At 38.0% G+C, this 22500-nt stretch overlaps 2 protein-coding genes across 3 annotated transcripts in view; both read right to left on the bottom strand.

Moving 5' to 3' along the window:
- The window catches only part of LOC136843342 (neural-cadherin-like), a 721385-nt gene that overhangs the window by 557493 nt on the left and 141392 nt on the right, over positions 1–22500 (bottom strand). The gene's annotated exons all lie outside the window — the stretch shown is intronic.
- On the bottom strand, positions 10569–19844 carry LOC136843515 (protein FAM133-like). The gene is made up of 3 exons (XM_067112049.1): positions 19752–19844; positions 12049–12173; positions 10569–11403 (listed from the first exon to the last, which is right to left on the bottom strand). Exons 1-3 carry the CDS (start codon positions 19842–19844, stop codon positions 10569–10571), a joined length of 1053 nt encoding a protein of 350 aa, XP_066968150.1.

Raw genomic sequence — 22500 nt, forward strand, 5'->3', positions numbered from 1 at the left:
AGCGTCTGTTTGCTTTTATTATTCCGTTCTATTTTTCCCTTGCATTTACATCAGTTCTCCTTTACCATCTATGTAATTTTTCATTTAACAATGAAATTTTTAGTTATGATAATCGTAACTAACATGAAATTTAACGCATTTTTCATTTACTAAATTTTATAAAAACGTTTCTAACTTGCCTTTACAATTTTTTTTTATTTATCCGCATTTTCAAAATACTATCAATCTATATGGTACTGTTTCGGCAAAGCTGAATATCTGTCTATTGTGGATCGATCCTAGACTCCAGGTCTGTTTTTTACTGTTTTTCTACTTTTATTTGGTTACGAAACTTGACTTTGTAGTAGCTTTTTGTTCGAGATTCCTTATTTACCAAAAGACATTTAAGAGCGTTCCTAATTCTAAAATATTCAACAATAGTATTTCCAACTCACAAAAACAAATTGTCATTATAAAGACTACTTGGACATGCAATAAGAATTCTCCTTCGTTATATTTATGTTTATACCATGTACCACAAACTAATGATGAATGATTTTGGAAAATTCTGATTCATTTTAGGGTCTGGAGAGTGGCATGTGTGATTACTTCCCTTTTGAAAGATGATCCCTGTTCAGAAAATCTTTGTTATTATGTAAAACCATTTTTTTTCCATTTGTATTCCTATCACCCATATAATTCACCAAAAGAAGCTTTTATAGGAATTCAGTCATGATGCGTTAGTGTTAATTAGTTTTTAGGTATCCGGGTTCAACAGGGCCTCACTCAATCAAAAGCTGGAATAAAACATCGGATTGGAATCTGTCAACCTTTTGCAAAGCTCAGACTATTGCGGTTAGTATTCTGTTCTGTCCATGATTTTTATATATTGCACGGTGTCAGAAGAATAGTGATTTGTACAACGGGTTACTGTAAAGAATTTTTTTTTTTATACTTACTGGAGAAATTACTGAATAGAATCCTAAGGAATTCTGATACATTAGAGAGTTAATTGTGTAGTAAGGAGGTGCCCATTATTTCAGATTTATCAGTGAAACAACGGAAAATTACTAATTGAAAAATTTGAAATGTTGTAACGGTTAAATAAAAAAAAATTACTGATCGTAAAGGAATTCAAATATATCTGTGTGTTCCTTTTAAAATGCCTTTGAGGATCCGATGCACGTCGATGGTATGCTACGTTTGAACATTTCTATCTATACAGAAAAGGACACTTGAATATTTATTGCTATTCAACAATGTTGATCTGCCAAGAAACATTCACAAAAGAGAAAAAAAGATAATCCCATGATCCCCAACAAAAAGTATGGATCTGGAGATATATCCCTGAGGCAAGACAGGTAATAAAAAGCCGTTGTTTCGACTTCAATTTTCGGGGCATTTTCGAAAAGGATCTCTACTGCAATCCTTTATATCAACTGCCTGTTCAAATATCTGGTTTTATACTATAATCTTTCTCTCGTTCGCTTAGGCTGCGCTCAGATAATTACAAATTCATTAATAGCATGAATTCGGCACAGTCGTACAAGTGCTTGAAAAGGGAAAATAGACTGAAATATACAGAATCAGTATTTCAAGGAATGACCATTACAGCTAACGTATAAATGATGAGGAACAAATAGTTTTCCGTGGATGAATTTCCTGCTCTCTTGTCTCATTGTATAAGGCCCTTGAATCCTCTTCAGTATCTGCATCATTCAAAGTTACATGAAAGGTATTACTGATATTCTCCATACTTGCGTTATCGACACCTTAACAGAAGGGTTTCCAAGATAATAAAATGTATTTCCTTTTTGCCTTGATTGGGATACACTGACTTGCCAAAAACATCTAAATCTGTCTCCTTGTAAGACAGAACAGTGAACAGATATTCTAGGAATTTTCCTGCCTTAATATAGTTATAAGGTAAAGACCATCTACTGGAAAAAATAGAGACTTCCAAGAATAACTACAAATATTAAGTAACAAACAAAACACATTTCTTTTGGACTGCAAGACCTTTTATTCTATATTGAAGCATTACGACTCAAAAGTCGGATTATTGTGAGCTAAGCATCAGCTGGCACTAAGCAAAAGACTGACTTGTACGCTTATAGAATAGTATTAGGGTTTTATGATGTCTGATATCTCCTGGTTTCCCGCGCGATCTCTCAAGAGTCCACTTATTTTGTTCAGGTCCTAATTTGCAGTTATTTCAAATTTCCAATACGGTATTGTTACAAAGATCGGAACCACAGTAAATGTGTAATGTGGTGCTACAGTAATCCACAAGCTAAATATGAAACCCAACAAGGGAAAGATGGCTTGTAAAATATCTAAAACCTCAATTTCCGTTTTGAAAAGAATCGAATATATTTTGACACGTCCGCTATTCCGTTCGATTTCCTTAACCTTCTCTTGGACTTGACCTGTTAATTTCAGCCTCATTAAATACGTCATCCTTTCTTCAGTTTAAATATATTTGATAATATGAACGCCTAAAAGCATAACCTCTGACTAGTACTTTCATTCTCAGTGAGATGGACTGTAGTTTATGGAGACCATTTCCTCACACCCAACTGAGTGCTCTTTAACTAACACTGCGATAGCAGTTAATTGTAGAATGACCACCAACAAGCCAACTTACCCCAATGGAAGTGAAGTGTGATATGTATATGCAAGAGAAGGAAAAAAGTTGTTTGCGTAGTTTATGTTGATTAAAAGGACTAGAAGCGAGAAATGTAGAATTAAAAGAGCTAAAAGCAAGAAATGGATATATATACGAAATGATGAAACATTTAGCACATGCGAAAATATCAGGGGTGAGAAATCTGAAAGGACTGACAACCACCCCCTCCCCCAACAAAAAAAAAGAAAAGGAGACTTTATTTGCACGGATGAAAGATAAGAGTGCATGTAAGAAAGAAATAAGAAGAGCGTCGCATGTTCGAGAGGGTTTTTGGGCCGTTGATGATCTGTTTGTGAACCTTTTCTATGTTGTAACTCACGAGATTCACGTCAGTTTAAAGATGGATTTTTCCGGCGCTAGAGCAGGACATTCTTCTGGTAATTTACTTTTTATATTTTTCGGCACAAACAGAATTAAACTGAGTTTTACGTATATATAAAACATACTCTCTCTCTCTCTCTCTCTCTCTCTCTCTCTCTCTCTCTCTCTCTCTCTATATATATATATATATATATATATATATATATATATATATATATATATATATATATATATATATATATATACATATATATATATATATATATATATATATATATATATATATATATATATATATATATATATATATGTGTGTGTGTGTATGCTTAATCTGAGAGCTCTACAGAAGGACGTTTTGCTCAATATATTGACCTCTGGATTACCTCGATCTATCTCCACATCGTTCGGGTATATCTCTCTTTTTCTGGGTGTGTGTCTGTCCGTGTGTGTGTATGTGTACATAATACAGTTTATTATTTATTAGTCATAGTACAGAATAATATTTTGGGTAGCAAATTATTGCAACTTGGGAATAAATAATATAAAGAGATGTAAATCATCAAATAATCTGATTAAACCTGATCTGAATATGGTACGCAAAAAGAATACCGGTAATATTAAATCATGAAAGGACCATTGATTTTGCGTTCTTCTGTTCTGGCCTCGATAATTGAATTCAGTTATATATGTATATTCTTTGAGGAATATTTGCATTGCAAACCAACATTTTGATAAATTGATGGCAATCAAGCGGGTCATGATTGCCTCATAATTCTTGTGGTGGCACACATAGGTATATTTGTCCTGAAGTAATTACGCATTCTGAAGCAAAATTAATCATGCAATTAAAATATTCAAAGACATTTCCATTTTACTTTACTGGCAGATCATCAACGAAGGACAGTTTTATTGGCGTTTGAAATTAATAAAATCCTACGTAAGCAAATAAAACTGTCCTTCCTTGATGATCTGTCAGTAGAGTAAAATGGAAATATCTTTGAATATTTTAACTGCATGATTAATTTTGCTTCAGAATGCGCAATTACTTCAGGACAAATATACCTATGTGTGCCACCACAAGAATTATGAGGCAATCATGACCCGCTCGAATGACGTCAATAAATCAAAACGCAATGCAAATGTTCCTAAGAGAATATACATATATATCCGAAACTTCAAATCTTTTGGACAAGTTTGTCTGCCCAAGGAACGCTGCTTTGATATTAAATCAATTTTGCGATTGAAAAGCCGCAAGGAATTTCATGACATTGTTTTAGGAGGTCAATAAAAAGCTGACTTAAATATGCTGGTTACATTAATAAGCCTATGGAATTCCTTCATGAGTTTTCGTTGCACCTTCGATTAATCAATTATCGTCAGGAGGGAGAAGCAAACGATTGAGGCGGTACTATGTTAAGGCTTAGAAAAATGGGAACATATGAAGGCTTACGTAATATAATGTTTCTTTCGTGCAGAGCCCTTTGCCCAGGAGGCCTTTGCTACCAAGGAGTCGGTCGCTTTATACTGTTGCTTTTCCTAGACTGTTAGTTTGATATCTCGGGGAACAATTTCAACAAGCATTAAATTGCTAGCAAAGGAAATGACCATGTCAAAATACAGGAGAAATGTCTCTCTCTCTCTCTCTCTCTCTCTCTCTCTCTCGCGCGCGCGCGCTTTTGTCTTTATTTTCTAACATATAAACTCTTAGGAGGTTGAAGATTTTGCATAGCCAAATTTAGTTATTATCTCATCTATGTATTATTATTTATGTATTTATCTTCTCTGTGTATTATTTTATTTCTACTTTTCCCCTTTCCTTAATCTTGTGGCAAAATTTCGTTCAAAGTTTTAATAACCATAATCAGAAAACCTAATTTCATTAATGTTATTGAATTACACCCAGCCTGTCCATTCATCCATAAAATGTTGTTCGAAGTTTTTTTTTTTTTTTACAGACATAGACGGGTTCGCATAAAACTTTTCAACTTGAACTTCGCATCCGGCTATCAAAGTCTCTCGAAAACAGAAACATATAACGTGATTTCAGTGGAAGCTCTTGAAATGTGAGGGTTAGATCTAACTTCAAGTACCGGCACCTTGCCAATGTAAGGTTATGTTAAAGGGAGGATGTCAAAATATAAAGACGATTGTTAAACTAACGAGAACAACAACAAAAACAACAACAACAACAACAATAATAATAATAATAATAATAATAATAATAATAATAATAATAATAATAATAATAATAATAATAATAATAATAATAATAATAATAATACATGGGGATGCGAGTTGTTTAACTTGCCCTTTTGAGGAGGCTGATGGAACCTCACCAGTAATTATTGATAACAAAAAACAAAATCCTTTCACATATCTGTCCGTCCTCCCACCGACAACTTCATAAGCGCTGTCATCCCTACCACTACCCGAAAATGAAAACAAAAAAATCTGCCAGGTATTTCAAACTTTTGAGGGGTGAATGCACAGGTGTTAAGTTAAGTATATCTTAGTTTAACCAGACCACTGAGCTGGTTAACAGCTCTCCTAGGGCTGGCCCGAAGGATTGGACTTATTTTTACGTGGCTAAGAACCAACTTGGTTACTTAGCAACGGGACCTACAGCTTACTGTGGAATCCGAACCACATTATGACGAGAAATGAATTTCTATCACCAGAAATAAATTCCTCTAATTCTTCATTGGCGGCTCGGAGAGTCGAACGCTGGGCCAACAGCGTGCCAGTCGAAAGCTCTACCATCCCTCCAAAGAAGAACTTAATGCACAGGTGTAACGAGGAATGATGAGTATATAAAAGATGAAGGTTTTCATAGCTGTTGTTTCCCTCTGCTATTCAGGAAATCCATCGTCATGCAGTATTTCTTTTTAATTTCATTTTTAACGTCACTCTTATCCTCATTTACACATCATGAAACATAAAGTAAGAGATGCAAGAGGTATTATTATCAGAAGAGGTATTATTGCCATTTTTAAGCAATCACGCCCTCTTCAGTATAAAACATTAGATCAAGTATGTCTTTGTTTCCACATATTCTTTCCCAAAATATATCAATAATTTGTTTGATACTTTTTTATTTGTTTATTTACTTTTGATTGTTTTGCCTTATTTTCCACACGAATATGTTTCTCTCATTTCTGTTACGAATCGCCGTCTTTTGCTTCCTGCTGTTCTTTCCGTTGCTGTCTTTGCTTTTGCTTCCTGCTGTTCTTGCCGTTGCTGCCTTTGTTTTTGTTTTTGCTTCCTGCTGTTCCTTCCGTTGCTGTCTTTACTTTTGCTTCCTGCTGTTCTTTCCGGTGCTGTCTTTGCTTTTGCTTCCTGCTGTTCTTTCCGGTGCTGTCTTTGCTTTTGCTTCCTGCTGTTCCTTCGGTTGCTGTCTTTACTTTTGCTTCCTGCTGTTCTTTCCGGTGCTGTCTTTGCTTTTGCTTCCTGCTGTTCTTTCCGTTGCTGTCTTTGCTTTTGCTTCCCGCTGTTCTTTCCGGTGGTGTCTTTGCTTTTGCTTCCTGCTGTTCTTTCCGGTGGTGTCTTTGCTTTTGCTTCCTGCTGTTCTTTCCGTTGCTGTCTTTGCTTTTGCTTCCTGCTGTTCTTTCCGGTGGTGTCTTTGCTTTTGCTTCCTGCTGTTCTTTCCGGTGGTGTCTTTGCTTTTGCTTCCTGCTGTTCTTTCCGGTGCTGTCTTTGCTTTTGCTTCCTGCTGTTCTTTCCGGTGCTGTCTTTTGCTTTGCTTTTGCTTCCTGCTGTTCTTTCCGGTGCTGTCTTTGCTTTTGCTTCCTGCTGTTCTTTCCAGTGCTGTCTTTGCTTTTTCCTGCTGCTTCCTGCTGTTCTTTCCGGTGCTGTCTTTGCTTTTGCTTCCTGCTGTTCTTTCCGGTGCTGTCTTTGCTTTTGCTTCCTGCTGTTCTTTCCGGTGCTGTCTTTGCTTTTGCTTCCTGCTGTTCTTTCCGGTGGTGTCTTTGCTTTTGCTTCCCGCTGTTCTTTCCGGTGGTGTCTTTGCTTTTGCTTCCTGCTGTTCTTTCCGGTGCCGTCTTTGCTTTTGCTTCCTGCTGTTCTTTCCGGTGCTGTCTTTGCTTTTGCTTCCTGCTGTTCTTTCCGGTGGTGTCTTTACTTTTGCTTCCTCCTGTTCTTTCCGGCCACGTCTTTGCTTTTGCTTCCTGCTGTTCTTTCCGGTGCTGTCTTTGCTTTTGCTTCCTGCTGTTCTTTCCGGTGCTGTCTTTGCTTTTGCTTCCTGCTGTTCTTTCCGGCGCCGTCTTTGCTTTTGCTTCCTGCTGTTCTTTCCGGTGCTGTCTTTGCTTTTGCTTCCTGCTGTTCTTTCCGGTGCTGTCTTTGCTTTTGCTTCCTGCTGTTCTTTCCGGTGCTGTCTTTGCTTTTGCTTCCTGCTGTTCTTTCCGGTGCTGTCTTTGCTTTTGCTTCCTGCTGTTCTTTCCGGCGCCGTCTTTGCTTTTGCTTCCTGCTGTTCTTTCCGGTGCTGTCTTTGCTTTTGCTTCCTGCTGTTCTTTCCGGCGCCGTCTTTGCTTTTGCTTCCTGCTGTTCTTTCCGGTGCTGTCTTTGCTTTTGCTTCCTGCTGTTCTTTCCGGCGTCTTTGCTTTTTGCTTCCTGCTGTTCTTTGCTTTTGCTTCCTGCTGTTTTTTCCGGTGCTGTCTTTGCTTTTGCTTCCTGCTGTTCTTTCTTTGCTTTTGGTGCCGTCTTTGCTTTTGCTTCCTGCTGTTCTTTCCGGTGCTGTCTTTGCTTTTTGCTGTTCTTTCCGCTTCCCGCTTCCTGTTCTTTCCGGTGCTGTCTTTGCTTTTGCTTCCTGCTGTTCTTTTCCGGTGGTGTCTTTGCTTTTGCTTCCTGCTGTTCTTTTGCCTTCCTGTGCCGTCTTTTCCTGCTTTTGCTTCCTGCTGTTCTTTCCGTGCTGTCTTTGCTTTTGCTTCCTGCTGTTCTTTCTTCCGGCGCCGTCTTTGCTTTTTTTTCTTCCTGCTGTTCTTTCCGGTGCTGTCTTTGCTTTTTCCTTCCTGCTGTTCTTTCCGTGGTGTCTTTGCTTTTGCTTCCTGCTGTTCTTTCCGGTGCTGTCTTTGCTTTTGCTTCCTGCTGTTCTTTCCGTGCTGTCTTTGCTTTGCTTTGCTTCCTGCTGTTCTTTCCGGTGCTGTCTTTGCTTTTGCTTCCTGCTGTTCTTTCCGGTGGTGTCTTTGCTTTTGCTTCCTGCTGTTCTTTCCGGTGCTGTCTTTGCTTTTGCTTCCTGCTGTTCTTTCCGGTGGTGTCTTTGCTTTTGCTTCCTGCTGTTCTTTCCGGTGCTGTCTTTGCTTTTGCTTCCCGCTGTTCTTTCCGGTGCTGTCTTTGCTTTTGCTTCCTGCTGTTCTTTCCGGTGCTGTCTTTGCTTTTGCTTCCCGCTGTTCTTTCCGGTGGTGTCTTTGCTTTTGCTTCCTGCTGTTCTTTCCGGTGGTGTCTTTGCTTTTGCTTCCTGCTGTTCTTTCCGGTGGTGTCTTTGCTTTTGCTTCCCGCTGTTCTTTCCGGTGGTGTCTTTGCTTTTGCTTCCTGCTGTTCTTTCCGGTGCTGTCTTTGTTTTTGCTTCCTGCTGTTCTTTCCGGTGCCGTCTTTGCTTTTGCTTCCTGCTGTTCTTTCCGTTGCTGTCTTTGCTTTTGCTTCCCGCTGTTCTTGCCGTTGCTGTCTTTGTTTTTGTTTTTGCTTCCTGCTGTTCTTTCCGTTGCTGTATTTACTTCTGCTTCCTGCTGTTCTTTCCGGTGCTGTCTTTGCTTTTGCTTCCTGCTGTTCTTTCCGGTGCTGTCTTTGCTTTTGCTTCCTGCTGTTCTTTCCGTTGCTGTCTTTGCTTTTGCTTCCTGCTGTTCTTTCCGGTGCTGTCTTTGCTTTTGCTTCCTGCTGTTCTTTCCGTTGCTGTCTTTGCTTTTGCTTCCCGCTGTTCTTGCCGTTGCTGTCTTTGTTTTTGTTTTTGCTTCCTGCTGTTCTTTCCGTTGCTGTCTTTACTTTTGCTTCCTGCTGTTCTTTCCGTTGCTGTCTTTGCTTTTGCTTCCTGCTGTTCTTTCCGTTGCTGTCTTTGCTTTTGCTTCCTGCTGTTCTTTCCGGTGGTGTCTTTGCTTTTGCTTCCCGCTGTTCTTTCCAGTGCTGTCTTTGCTTTTGCTTCCTGCTGTTCTTTCCGTTGCTGTCTTTGCTTTTGCTTCCTGCTGTTCTTTCCGGTGCTGTCTTTGCTTTTGCTTCCTGCTGTTCTTTCCGTTGCTGTCTTTGCTTTTGCTTCCCGCTGTTCTTGCCGTTGCTGTCTTTGGTTTTGTTTTTGCTTCCTGCTGTTCTTTCCGTTGCTGTCTTTACTTTTGCTTCCTGCTGTTCTTTCCGGTGCTGTCTTTGCTTTTGCTTCCTGCTGTTCTTTCCGGTGATGTCTTTGCTTTTGCTTCCTGCTGTTCTTTCCGTTACTGTCTTTGCTTTTGCTTCCTGCTGTTCTTTCCGGTGATGTCTTTGCTTTTGCTTCCTGCTGTTCTTTCCGTTACTGTCTTTGCTTTTGCTTCCTGCTGTTCTTTCCGGTGATGTCTTTGCTTTTGCTTCCTGCTGTTCTTTTTCCGTTACTGTCTTTGCTTTTGCTTCCTGCTGTTCTTTCCGGTGCTGTCTTTGCTTTTGCTTCCTGCTGTTCTTTCCGTTGCTGTCTTTGCTTTTGCTTCCTGCTGTTCTTTCCGGTGCTGTCTTTGCTTTTGCTTTCTGCTGTTCTTTCCGGTGCTGTCTTTACTTTTGCTTCCTGCTGTTCTTTCCGGTGCTGTCTTTGCTTTTGCTTCCTGCTGTTCTTTCCGTTGCTGTCTTTGCTTTTGCTTCCTGCTGTTCTTTCCGTTGCTGTCTTTGCTTTTGCTTCCTGCTGTTCTTTCCGGTGCTGTCTTTGCTTTTGCTTCCCGCTGTTCTTTCCGTTGCTGTCTTTGCTTTTGCTTCCTGTTGTTCTTTCCGTTGCTGTCTTTGCTTTTGCTTCCTGCTGTTCTTTCCGTTGCTGCCTTTGTTTTTGTTTTTGCTTCCTGCTGTTCTTTCCGTTGCTGTCTTTACTTTTGCTTCCTCCGTTCATTCCGGTGGTGTCTTTGCTTTTGCTTCCTGCTGTTCTTTCCGTTGCTGTCTTTGCTTTTGCTTCCCGCTGTTCTTGCCGTTGCTGTCTTTGGTTTTGTTTTTGCTTCCTGCTGTTCTTTCCGTTGCTGTCTTTACTTTTGCTTCCTGCTGTTCTTTCCGGTGCCGTCTTTGCTTTTGCTTCCTGCTGTTCTTTCCGGTGATGTCTTTGCTTTTGCTTCCTGCTGTTCTTTCCGTTACTGTCTTTGCTTTTTGCTTCCTGCTGTTCTTTCCGGTGATGTCTTTGCTTTTGCTTCCTGCTGTTCTTTCCGTTACTGTCTTTGCTTTTGCTTCCTGCTGTTCTTTCCGGTGATGTCTTTGCTTTTGCTTCCTGCTGTTCTTTCCGTTACTGTCTTTGCTTTTGCTTCCTGCTGTTCTTTCCGGTGCTGTCTTTGCTTTTGCTTCCTGCTGTTCTTTCCGTTGCTGTCTTTGCTTTTGCTTCCTGCTGTTCTTTCCGGTGCTGTCTTTGCTTTTTTGCTTTCTGCTGTTCTTTCCGGTGCTGTCTTTACTTTTGCTTCCTGCTGTTCTTTCCGGTGCTGTCTTTGCTTTTTGCTTCCTGCTGTTCTTTCCGTTGCTGTCTTTGCTTTTGCTTCCTGCTGTTCTTTCCGTTGCTGTCTTTGCTTTTGCTTCCTGCTGTTCTTTCCGGTGCTGTCTTTGCTTTTTGCTTCCCGCTGTTCTTTCCGTTGCTGTCTTTGCTTTTGCTTCCTGTTGTTCTTTCCGTTGCTGTCTTTGCTTTTGCTTCCTGCTGTTCTTTCCGTTGCTGCCTTTGTTTTTGTTTTTGCTTCCTGCTGTTCTTTCCGTTGCTGTCTTTACTTTTGCTTCCTCCGTTCATTCCGGTGGTGTCTTTGCTTTTGCTTCCTGCTGTTCTTTCCGGTGCTGTCTTTGCTTTTGCTTCCTGCTGTTCTTTCCGGTGCTGTCTTTGCTTTTGCTTCCTGCTGTTCTTTCCGTTGCTGTCTTTGCTTTTGCTTCCTGTTGTTCTTTCCGTTGCTGTCTTTGCTTTTGCTTCCTGCTGTTCTTTCCGTTGCTGCCTTTGTTTTTGTTTTTGCTTCCTGCTGTTCTTTCCGTTGCTGTCTTTACTTTTGCTTCCTCCGTTCATTCCGGTGGTGTCTTTGCTTTTGCTTCCTGCTGTTCTTTCCGGTGGTGTCTTTGCTTTTGCTTCCTGCTGTTCTTTCCGGAGCTGTCTTTGCTTTTGCTTCCTGCTGTTCTTTCCGGCGCTGTCTTTGCTTTTGCTTCCTGCTGTTCTTTCCGGTGCTGTCTTTGAATTCTCGATTCCCGTAACTGCGTTATTTCTGGGCCCAAATTCTCTCTCACTTCCACCCTCACATCTGGAATATATACAGCTGTGAGATGCAGGACAGAGTTAGAAAGTTTCTGTCGGATGTGGATTTATTTCTTCATATATGAAAGCTAATCACGAGAAAAAAAATTTTCGTAGCAGCGATTAACGCCATTAATATCCATCCGCCATCATTAGCTAGGGATAACGATGTAATGATCGGCTACCATCAACATTACATGCGATTACAAGTGTTGAGTATTCCCCCCATAATAATTGCTCAAATCCTGATAAATGGCAAGCAGGTCTCAAAATAGAATTTTTTTAACAATATTTCTGATTCAATCCCTTCCCGAAACTTCCATAATTATAGTGCACCCTAATTGACGTGTTTAAAAATATGAAGTAAATATATATAAAAGAAAAATGCAGCATATCCCTTGCCATTCAAGGTCTCCCTTGCTCCCACATTTTTTATTACAACAAACCTATCTCACCAGCCTCGAAATTTATGTAATCTACACACTACGCATACACTATGGGTATGGCTGTCTACTGCCAACGGCGATCAGGGAATTGGAGAATAATAATTATACTAAATTTTGTGCGTTCCTCAATTTTTTCTTTTTACCAGCTTGAAGTTTCACACTTTCTAATTTTCTATAAAACTCTCATACCATAAAATAAATTGCTCTTGTTCACGTCTCACAGGGGTATATCGGCTCGTCTCTGCTTTTCAAGATGGCCCTTGTATCTTTTAGCAGGGACGTAGCTTCCTCTCGTTCGGAACAAAGAGACGCTTGAGATTCGATTCTCAAAGGAATTCACATAATTCTAAAGGGAATTCACAAAGACTCTACTTCCGATTAAATTTATACTTTAGGTGGTTTTGACAGCATCAGTGTGCCGGTAACTGGAGGCATTTTGGCTAGACTTCATCTTTTCCCATCCCCAATAAAATAACAAGTCAGCATTTACTGCCATGTTTATTCAGTAACTTCTGAATAAACGAGTAAAAATGCGCCGAAGATTCTTCGGCGCAATCGAGTTTTCTGTACAGCTCCTACAGCTTATAATCACGGCCACCGAAAATAGATCAATCTTTCGGTGGTCTCGGTATAATGCTGAATGAGCCGCGGCCCATGAAACTTTAACCACGGCCCGGTGGTGGCCTATATCGCTGCTAGAGGCACGATTATGGCTAACTTTAACCTTAAATCAAATAAAAACCACTGAAGCTAGACGGCTGCAATTTGGTATGTTTGATGATTTGAGGGTGGATGATCAACATATCAATTTGCAGCCCTCTAGCCTCAGTAGTTTTTAAGATCTGAAAGTGGACAGAAAAAGTGCGGGCAGAAAAAGTGCGGACATAAAAAAGTGCGGACGGACAGACAAAGCCGGCACAATAGTTTTCTTTTACAGAAAACGAAAAATGAACCGATCACGTATTAAACTTTCTTACTTGCACCAGTACGTAACCATTAGACAATCGCTGTCTACTTACATTACTTGCAAGTTGCATCATACAACTTGGTATTGCACACACTCGTTACCCAACGCGAATAACGAGGCTCTTTCATTCTAAAACTATGATATCCTCTTCTCCTGTTTAAATAAGTCACATTGTGCACATGACTTATGCAGTTTTCGCTCTTTACCCAAAATAAACTTCAAGACGACTGCCGATTTCCCAGAGAGAGAGAGAGAGAGAGAGAGAGAGAGAGAGAGAGAGAGAGAGAGAGAGAGAGATAGCGTGCAATGAGCGAGTACCCTGTGAACGATTTCATCTCGGTGGGTTGAGGACAATATCCCTGAGAACCTCCCATTATGATGTTTTACATTTTGACGGCTTAATTAGCCCTTTCATTCTTTTCTTCCGCTTTCTCTCTCCCTTCACTCCATTTGTGGAAAACGACGATCGACTAACAAGTCTGTACATAAGAAGGTTTGTAGGTCGACAGAGGCCTACTGGAGATGAAAGAACGTTTAAAAAGTTTTTTTAATCTAGACTCACAACGAAACTATTTCTTTCCTCACTTTCAAAAATGGGCTGGACAATGACTAACGCTATGGATGGTCTACAGTAATGTCGTGGGAAATTCACATATATAAGAATCTTAAGATTACGAGGGTACTAAGTACATTAAAATCATTTTCATTTCGTCCACCTTTCGTATATTTATTTTGTTTTCGTCTGTACTCTCAGTGTCATGATTTTTCCAATGAAATAATTTTTTTCACTATGAGCTCAAAATAATTTGTTACTTGTACCATACATAAAACGTATGTGTTTGACTTTATTTTTTCACTATGGGTAATTTTAGTAACGATACCAGGGCGGTATTCAGTATTCTGTTAACGATGAATACATTTCTATTCTTGAAAGAGGATCTTGAAACCGTCGTCATTACAAGAGCGTCATTTATCCAAAGAAGGTTTGGTTCCCCCGCACCAAATCGCCTAGGAGTGGATGCATCATTTATCTCAATTTAGTTTGGAAAAATCATGACAGCAAAAACTTCCTTTAACCAGAGATAAAAAAAAAAATCTTATGAACCACAGGAACTATACCTTTGTGGAGTGACGAGATTTGCTGTAATACATGCAACAAGTAAAATATCTTACATTAAAAGAAATTTAAGGCTTATTAACTCTCTATCTCTCTCTCTCTCTCTCTCTCTCTCTCTCTCTCTCTCTCTCTCTCTCTATATATATATATATATATATATATATATATATATATATATATATATATATATATATATATATATATATATATATATATATATATATATATATATATATGTGTGTGTGTGTGTATGTATATATATATATATATATATATATATATATATATATATATATATATATATATATATATATCTTATAAGGAGTTATTCTTTGCTTTTGGCAAACTGTAATCATATCTTTTTTATTCAGGCAAGTTCTTGTGTAGCATTTAAATTATTGGAACAAGGCTTTGTTTCTCCTAAAATCTGGCTCAAGACTTCGCTGTATGTTGTGTTTCGAAAATATTTTCAGTATGACAATGCTCGAAACCTGTTTCTCAGTTGTCTTCAGTAACTTTTTTCTTGCTGGGAGAGGTTTTTGGCTTGGTAATATGAATGCTGACGGAAGGAAAGTTTTGATATTGATGCCCAGGGGTTTTCTAATTCGTCTGGTCCCCTCAATTCCACATGGTTATAGTTCAGGTCATAACTATAAGCTAGCCAGAAGCAAGCCTCAATCAAATTTGTGGTCTAAGTCGTAATTTTCCTAACAACAATTCAGGCTGACAAACTTGGTATTAAAGACACCGAAACCTCCTGATCAGCTTATCGCCCTTGTACATCAAGGATACTAAATATCCTCTATCCTCGAATGGTACTGAACAACAGAAATTGCTTATACCTTCTACGTTATTTTACCCTTGCAGGACTAAACCACATTTAGTTGTATACGAATTGTCACTGCATTATCAACTGAACGCAAAATGTTGCAGTATAAATGAGCTAGAAACCCTTTTCTTTAAAGCCTCAGTCAATATCATTTTCCTTTGAGTTTGATGATGCACAGTGATATGGATTTAAAGGCTAACTGAAAGAGTGCCTAATGGGAACCTGGTATACAATAAATACTGTGTTCATCATCAATCATGTGTTAGTTGCATTATCCATCGAAATAATGAAGGATGTGCTTCAATATAATTTCCTATTGAAGCATGCAGTGAGACCACAGCGTACTGATGAAGGTTTCTATAACTTTGGCTATGAAACCAAGCACTGGGGCTCTTTCATCCATTCAGCACTCAAAACAGCGAAAAAGAGGAAGTTGGAGCGGTTGGGCAGCAAGACAGGTGAGGGGGAGTGGGAACCGAGGTAACGTAAATGACTAAAAGAGGGCGGACTCTGCAAACAACCTTTAGTAATGCCCACAGTGCACCACATGAGGTACACTGACTGCCCTACCCTTCAACGGTGGGCAGCTTCTTGATGTAATTTATGAATTCGCAAGCATCTAAACGCAGGCTCTGCTAACCAACGGGGACTTATAGCGTTACAATAAATCTTCGAAGAGGTTGTTTATATGATGAACTGCAACAGAATGCCATTACAAGAATATATCGGATCATTTAGAGAAGAGCCTCCAGTAACAAACGATATCCCATCTCCTGGATTCCATCCAATGTGTCAGAGTCAACGCTTCCACCAATATAGGAGATGCTTCTCCTGGCAAAGGATTTCAATTAGTACTGATGTACAACCTGCGGTCTGCCTTGTTTCGGGGATGTTCCCAAATATATACGGCTGCCTTAAGTGGATCGACAGCATTAATATACGAGGAGATGACCACCTCAAATACAGTATGTTAAGGCATGGATGTTGGTAAAGGTACTGAGAGAGAGAGAGAGAGAGAGAGAGAGAGAGAGAGAGAGAGAGAGAGAGAGAGAGAGAGAGAGATTCTCTATAAATATCTACTAACTAATATTTCGACCTTTAGTTTGGTAAAAGTTATAATAACCAATTAAATTATAGTTAAAAAAAGGACAGAGTGGGCAGAAATAAAACTGAGTGTGTAATCCTGTGATATAAAAGTTACCTTACAGCATCCCCAAAACTGACGCACCTTGGAAACCCACATGCAACCAGTGTAAAGGAGCCAAAATCGAATAGTCTCGTGAAAACCCACTGGAAAATTGCGCTGGAGAGCTCCCCTTGGCCTTTTTTACTCCTGAACTTCCCCCAAATTCCTCTCCACTCCTCAGGGATGCCTGGACGGACTCTCCTCTCTCCAACGGTGCGAAATATATACGAATGCATTATGCTTCTGACTAGGCCTTTTTGAGGAGAAACTGGGACATTCAAGGTTGCACTGATCGTTTTTTATGTGAAAAATAAAATATTGTGACTTGATTTTGTAATTGCAAGATACTCATGTAATTATACTCTGAAAAGGCGACACTGGAATTGGTTTTTTATTAGGCATTTACGGTTGGTCTCGTTGATAACTTGAACCGCTGACTTTACAAATTCTTACTTTTCTCGGGACTATCACTTTATTATGTTTATATGCATGTACTCCCTATTTTTCTTACAACTGCACAAGGCGTGCATACACACACTCACACACACACACACACACACACACACACACACATATATATATATATATATATATATATATATATATATATATATATATATATATATATATATATATATATATATATATATATATATATATATATATATATATATATATATGTATGTATGTGTATGTGTGTGTGTGTGTGTGTGTGTGTGTGTAAGAAGAAGCAACTGCGTTCATGAAGAAAGCATAATGAAGATGTTTTTAATAATCATTATACATTCTGGAATAAACAAAGTCGTGTAATTCAAGTTTTTTCTCCCTCTATAACTAAAGGTTGCAATGGTTATGGCAGGGGAATAATTGATAAACGCTCGAATGCTTTACATACTTCGGATAGGAATTTAGTTAAAAGAACAATAGACACAAGGACAAGTAAGGGTGATTAAAGAAAAAATGGGTGAATTCTCTATCAAATGTCTACCGGGGATTTATGAAGTTTAAAACGATTACTGAAAATGTTTGAAATTTATTATTATTTTTTTAGTAAAAGGAAAAGAAGAAACTGCTTGTTATAAATATATTTGAGTTAATGGAATCCGAAACAATGTTTCAGAATTTTATTACGGATATAAAACTCACCCTACTGGCAAGCTATGAAAAGGAACCATACAAAACAATAGGAGGGAAACCAATATGAAAGTACAGAAGTTCTGAAACGCCTAAACACAATTTAAAATGAAAGACAATGTTAGAATGTATAAAGGCATTGTTGCTGCAAATATGTATCGAAATAAACATAGTGAACGTGAAAAATTAATTGGAACTCAATTCATTTTTCACATCCACTACGTTTATCTCAATACATATTTGCAGCAACAATGCCATTTACACATTCTAACCTTGTCTTTCATTTTAAATTGTGTTTACTGGATTTCATAACTTCTGTACTTCCATATTGGTTACCCCCGTATTGTTATGCATATTTTTTTTTCATTGTTTCAGATTCCATTAACTCAAATATATACATAACAAGCAGTTTCTTCTTTTCCTTTTACTACAAAAAAAATAATAATAAATTTCAAACATTTTCAGTAATCGTTTTAAACTTCATAAATCCACGGTAGACATTTGATAGAGAACTCAACCATTTTTTCTTTAATCAGAAAAGCTATTGAAAAAGCTACTGGTAAAGCTATTGAAATAAATTATCCCTGAAGTCGAAGTGTATAAAATGGTTCAGGAGAGACAAGATATGAAGCCTTGTGCAAAAATAGTCGACGCGTGCTTCAAGATCTGAATACCGGAACACGTAAAACTGTTCTCGTCACGTACAGTAGAAGGAGGCGAGGAACGTAGATTAGTCAGGAAGGTATTAATATTAAATTCTTTTGCAAGCTGCAAGAAAGAACTGGTTTGACACCAGAGGGAAGCGCGAGTGCTGTGTTTGTGACAAGGGGGCAGGCTTAAACGGTGCAACGAAAGGAAGGAAGGTCAATGGGAGACTATTTTGATGAGTTCAACGCGCTGTTTGTAGACGATAAAAGATATTTTCCTCCAGTACATTTCGATTTTGGCTGCCATCCATGCACTTTTGTTAGATACATTAATAATAATGAAAAACACTAGAAATTTCATAACTCGAAACTTTCAACACGCACATTAAAGACTGTTGTATGGCATGACTACCAAAAACTCAATACAGATTCTTTACTTCTTCGAATTGGCCAAAATGAAGGTTAAGCTTACGTGATTTTTACAATGAACTCTTCCTTTATTTGAAATAGTTTCAAACACCAATTCAACCTTAGCTGACATTTATCACGGTTGGAAAATCAATACAAACTCATATAGGGTATAAATGACTTTCTTTAATGCGTGGTAATATTTAAGCAATATTCATTCTTTTCGTTTAATTGACTGCTTTCTCGTTTTCCTACTTCCTTATTTTTTTTCGTTTCTTAAAACACTGATATAGTGGACTATTTTTCGTTTCTTTAAATATTGATATAGTGGACTATCTACAGTATTTTGTTCCTTCGTGTCTGAGAAAGTCATTCACTTCGCTTTGGTCAAGAAAATTTATTGAAGATAAATATAGCATTTTTGGGGGGGGGGTGTTTAAACAAGCCTATGTGTGGTATACTGAAACTAAATTAAAAAATGCAATTTCGAAAATTTTAAAAAAGGTTTACTACGATAATTTTCTTACTGACCCAAAACAAACCTTCATATGTTTCGTTGAACATCAAAAAATGTAAATTAGATTTTGATAACACTGTTCCGTTGAACATGAAAAACGTATCAGAGGTAAACGAATTAAAAGACCAACGTTTCAAATCAAGCAATAACTATTTTGTAATTTTTGGAAATAAAATAAGTCAGGTAATGTGTAGGTGCCACTATACATTCCAAATCTTCAAGCATATGACGGAAATATATTACCACCTAAAATTATGTTCGCATGACTGAGATGACTCAGTCAAATGACTAATCTTTCTTACGTATTACTAGCTTTTTTTTAATCTCTCTCTCTACAAAAACCTCAACAGTTCTCGTTGCTCCGTTTTGCTATCCGATTTACTGAGCCTGCCTCAACACCGATGAAAAAAAAAGGTAACGTTAGAAAAATTCAGCCGGACTAATTATATCGAAAAGGTACCTAACATTTTGTTTTGTCTCTTCTTTCAAAGTGTTGCGTGAAACGGAAAGCCGATTACAAAATAGTACGCCTGTGTTATCCTTATTTCAGTTTTCCACCGTTCCCCGTCCAAAGCCGGAGAACAAAGGTGAAGCGTTGATTAGCTTAACTGCCTGACGATCAGTCAATCAGTCCGGCCAATATTTTCTGACCAGTTGTAGGGGTATTAATCAGAAACAGAAGGATGTTTTCCAATGAAAACATCATTTGTATTTAAGCTTACAGATCAAAGGGTATTGAACTATATCTCTGGAAAGAATATGCGTTCAAACTCCATAATTACACAGGCAAATTAACATGTATAAGGCATTTTCTTAGGTATGTCTGGGATATTTGGGGGTAAAAACTGAAATTATGGCGAATGATATAGTGGAGGTAAAGGTCAATTGTGAAGGTTAGGGTATAGTTGAAAGATAAGAATAAAACGTTGATGTAGATACGAAAGGCAATGTAACAGTAAATTCAGGGGTTATGCCAATATCAACTACACGAAGGAATACAAGATATCCAAGTCAGCTTCTTCAGTAGGAAGCAGATGTCTTCAACAGCACTCCTGAGATTTTCTACCCTGGATACCTCCATTACCCCTCATAGATTGAAGTCCTGTCACACAAACTTACTTCGGAGGCGATGGAGTCCGAAGCTACTCCAGTGTTAATGAGATCAAGCAAATCAATCAACTGCAACACAATCTTTAAGGTATTCGTGTCCATTTATCCATATAGTAAAAACCTTTGTAATACTCCCATAAATATCCTTTCCTACAGGACCTTCTAGTTATGTTTTCGCATTTTCCGAAGCAACTTCCTCTTTACCGAGACAACTGAGGTACTTTTTCGACAGGATTCTCGAGGAGTCGCTAATAAAAGAATTAGGTAAAAGGGAAAAGGTGACATTTTATAAGCAATCGCTGCTGCCATCGTTGGGATGTCAGCTACGAAAGCAACAATCTCCCAAGGGAAAACTAGGAGAAAACATCTTGCATCAAGCTACCAGGCGATTTCGAAGTACCACAGTGGGCGTTATAGGGAGCGATTGTTGGGGAAGCGGAGACTGTGATAAGACCCGTGGGGGAAATATTTTACAAGAGTAGTTCAAAAGGTTCGCAACAGAGAACATGCGTTGGGCGTTGATAATTGAACCCCTTATATATATATATAAATTGAAGTCTCCAGGATACAGAATCTCAACAATACCATTTAAAGCAACTGTTTAATAAGGAAGTAAATTAGATTTTAGCTTTAATTGTAAAATTTAATCTCATCTTTTACCATCACATCACTATTCGCCCTCACTGACATTTTTGCGTTGAACATTTTGAATAAGAAGTCCATTTAATCAAACCCCTTGCAAGTAATGACTATTTGTCTGCAGCATAAACTGATATACTCTCTTAATTCATCCCTCTTTTTTACGCAAGCTCAAATATACAATGTTATCGAGGGAAAAGAACGTCTCATTCTCCCTGTTTAATCGCAGAGGAACGGATCGAAAAAAGATTAGCCTGAATGATTGACTGATCATCAGACAATAACGCTAAATTATGCATCACCTTTGTTCACTGCAGATGAAAGGGAGACGATGGAAAATTCCGAGAATTATCCCAATGGTTCGACATTTTGCTCTCCAGGTGATACGTCACTTTACAGGAAGACAGAAGAAACGTTTGACGACTTTTCGCAATTATCTGTCTTGCTAAATTGTATTATGTGGTTTTATGGCGTAAAATGAGAAAGCCAAACGTAGTGGCGAGAGAACAATGAGGAATTATGCGCCGACAAATGCGAAGAGGAACAGAATATTTTGCACAGTGATTGGTCATTTGTTTGACTAAAACCAATTACGTTGACAGTTATATATTGTAGTATGCAGGTTATACAAAAGAAAAAGCGCTCTAAAAAATGCATTACAACAATTTTCTTTCAAAAAAATACAAAATAAGGTCATATATGAGATGAAAAACGAACCGAATCCTACCCAGTTAGATTTGTTGCAACATAACGAAGCCAAACCAATATCCTTTGTTTGCACAGCACAAAACACTTGACGAATAACGAGCAATATCTTCAAGAGGTTCTTGAAATAAGTTTCCTATCTTCAGAGGACGGTAACAAATCATATATATATCACTAAGTCCACGTGGGAAGGTGAGTGAAAACCGGGACTTTGAACAAGTACTTTCGGAGTTTATTCTACATTTTCAAGTTCACACTGAATACAAAAGAAGTTGACAGAGGTTTATATACAAAAACAGAGGAATTCTGTATGCAATATTGTCTGAATTGGGTGGGCTATTCTTAATTAGTTTATTTCTCAAAATAGTATTATATTTAAATACTAAGTTAATATCAATAGTTTTTAAAATGGGCACTGCAGGAATGAAATTAGGATGAAATGGTAAACAGAGAATGTTCATAAGTTCGTTGTTAACGCTGGTTGGATTATAATATGACTTTTTTGCTTTATTTAATTTTATTTTACTATCACCTGCCCCGTAATTTGTTATTCTTCTGATTTGTGTTTATGTAAATATAATGAATTATTAGAACCCATGAGTTTACGTAATCTTCCCTTACATGAAGAAGGCCCTAAGCCACAGATTTTCCCTTGATTTATCTGTCTACGGAGTTGCCTTAATCAGTCTATTTAGTCAGATGCTTAAAGAAATACAGTGATTTCTTGATAACATAAAGAATTCCCAATGTTTATCCGTTGCCGCCCAGAATCCTGTATCAAAGGTATATTCATAGCAATATATATATATATATATATATATATATATATATATATATATATATATATATATATATATATATATATATATATATATATATATATAGAATCTATCAAATTCAAATGCGTTTACTAGTGCTGAAATAGACACACAGCCACCATATGATTTCCACCATATGATTATTCATTGGTATGAATGACCCTCATTTGCATTCGATGTTATATTCGTGTCAATGACATGTCAGTTTCAGGTGATGCGTCGAAAATGAAATTTTAAAACTGAATGGATACTTGTCTCCAGCAATTTATTACCTTATTTATTAGGTAATTATCAGGAGTGATTATCAGCAACAACTTCCAGGGACTAGTACCTATTCGAACCAGCGTAATAGGTAAAGTGTTTCACTTTTAGAGTACAACACTCATTCTGAGATGAGCTGGCTAATTCACTACTTTGGTCGGTCAATAAACTTTTAATATTCGCTTATTTACAACTATCACAGTTCTATTAAGCAGTACTACAAGGACACCACTGCCCTATAAAGTGTCAATGGCTTGGGGTTCTAATGTGTCATATCCAAAAGTAAGTGAGGCACGAATGGTAGAGAGGAGTGCAAAAAATTCGGCAGAAACTTA

Source organism: Macrobrachium rosenbergii, chromosome 11, assembly GCF_040412425.1.
Source record: "Macrobrachium rosenbergii isolate ZJJX-2024 chromosome 11, ASM4041242v1, whole genome shotgun sequence".
Classification (NCBI taxonomy): Eukaryota; Metazoa; Arthropoda; class Malacostraca; order Decapoda; family Palaemonidae; genus Macrobrachium; species Macrobrachium rosenbergii.

What these genes read in the sequence shown, in the direction of transcription:
- LOC136843515 (XM_067112049.1), bottom strand. Translation starts at nt 19,844, where the DNA reads ATGGACACGAATACCTTAAAGATTGTGTTGCAGTTGATTGATTTGCTT. An exon ending in CGGACTCCATCGCCTCCGAA is followed by an intron (nt 12,174 to 19,751) that starts GTAAGTTTGTGT and finishes AATTCCCTTTAG; the next exon opens with AATTATGTGAATTCCTTTGA. An exon ending in AGACGAGCCGATATACCCCT is followed by an intron (nt 11,404 to 12,048) that starts GTGAGACGTGAA and finishes TGCATCTCACAG; the next exon opens with CTGTATATATTCCAGATGTG.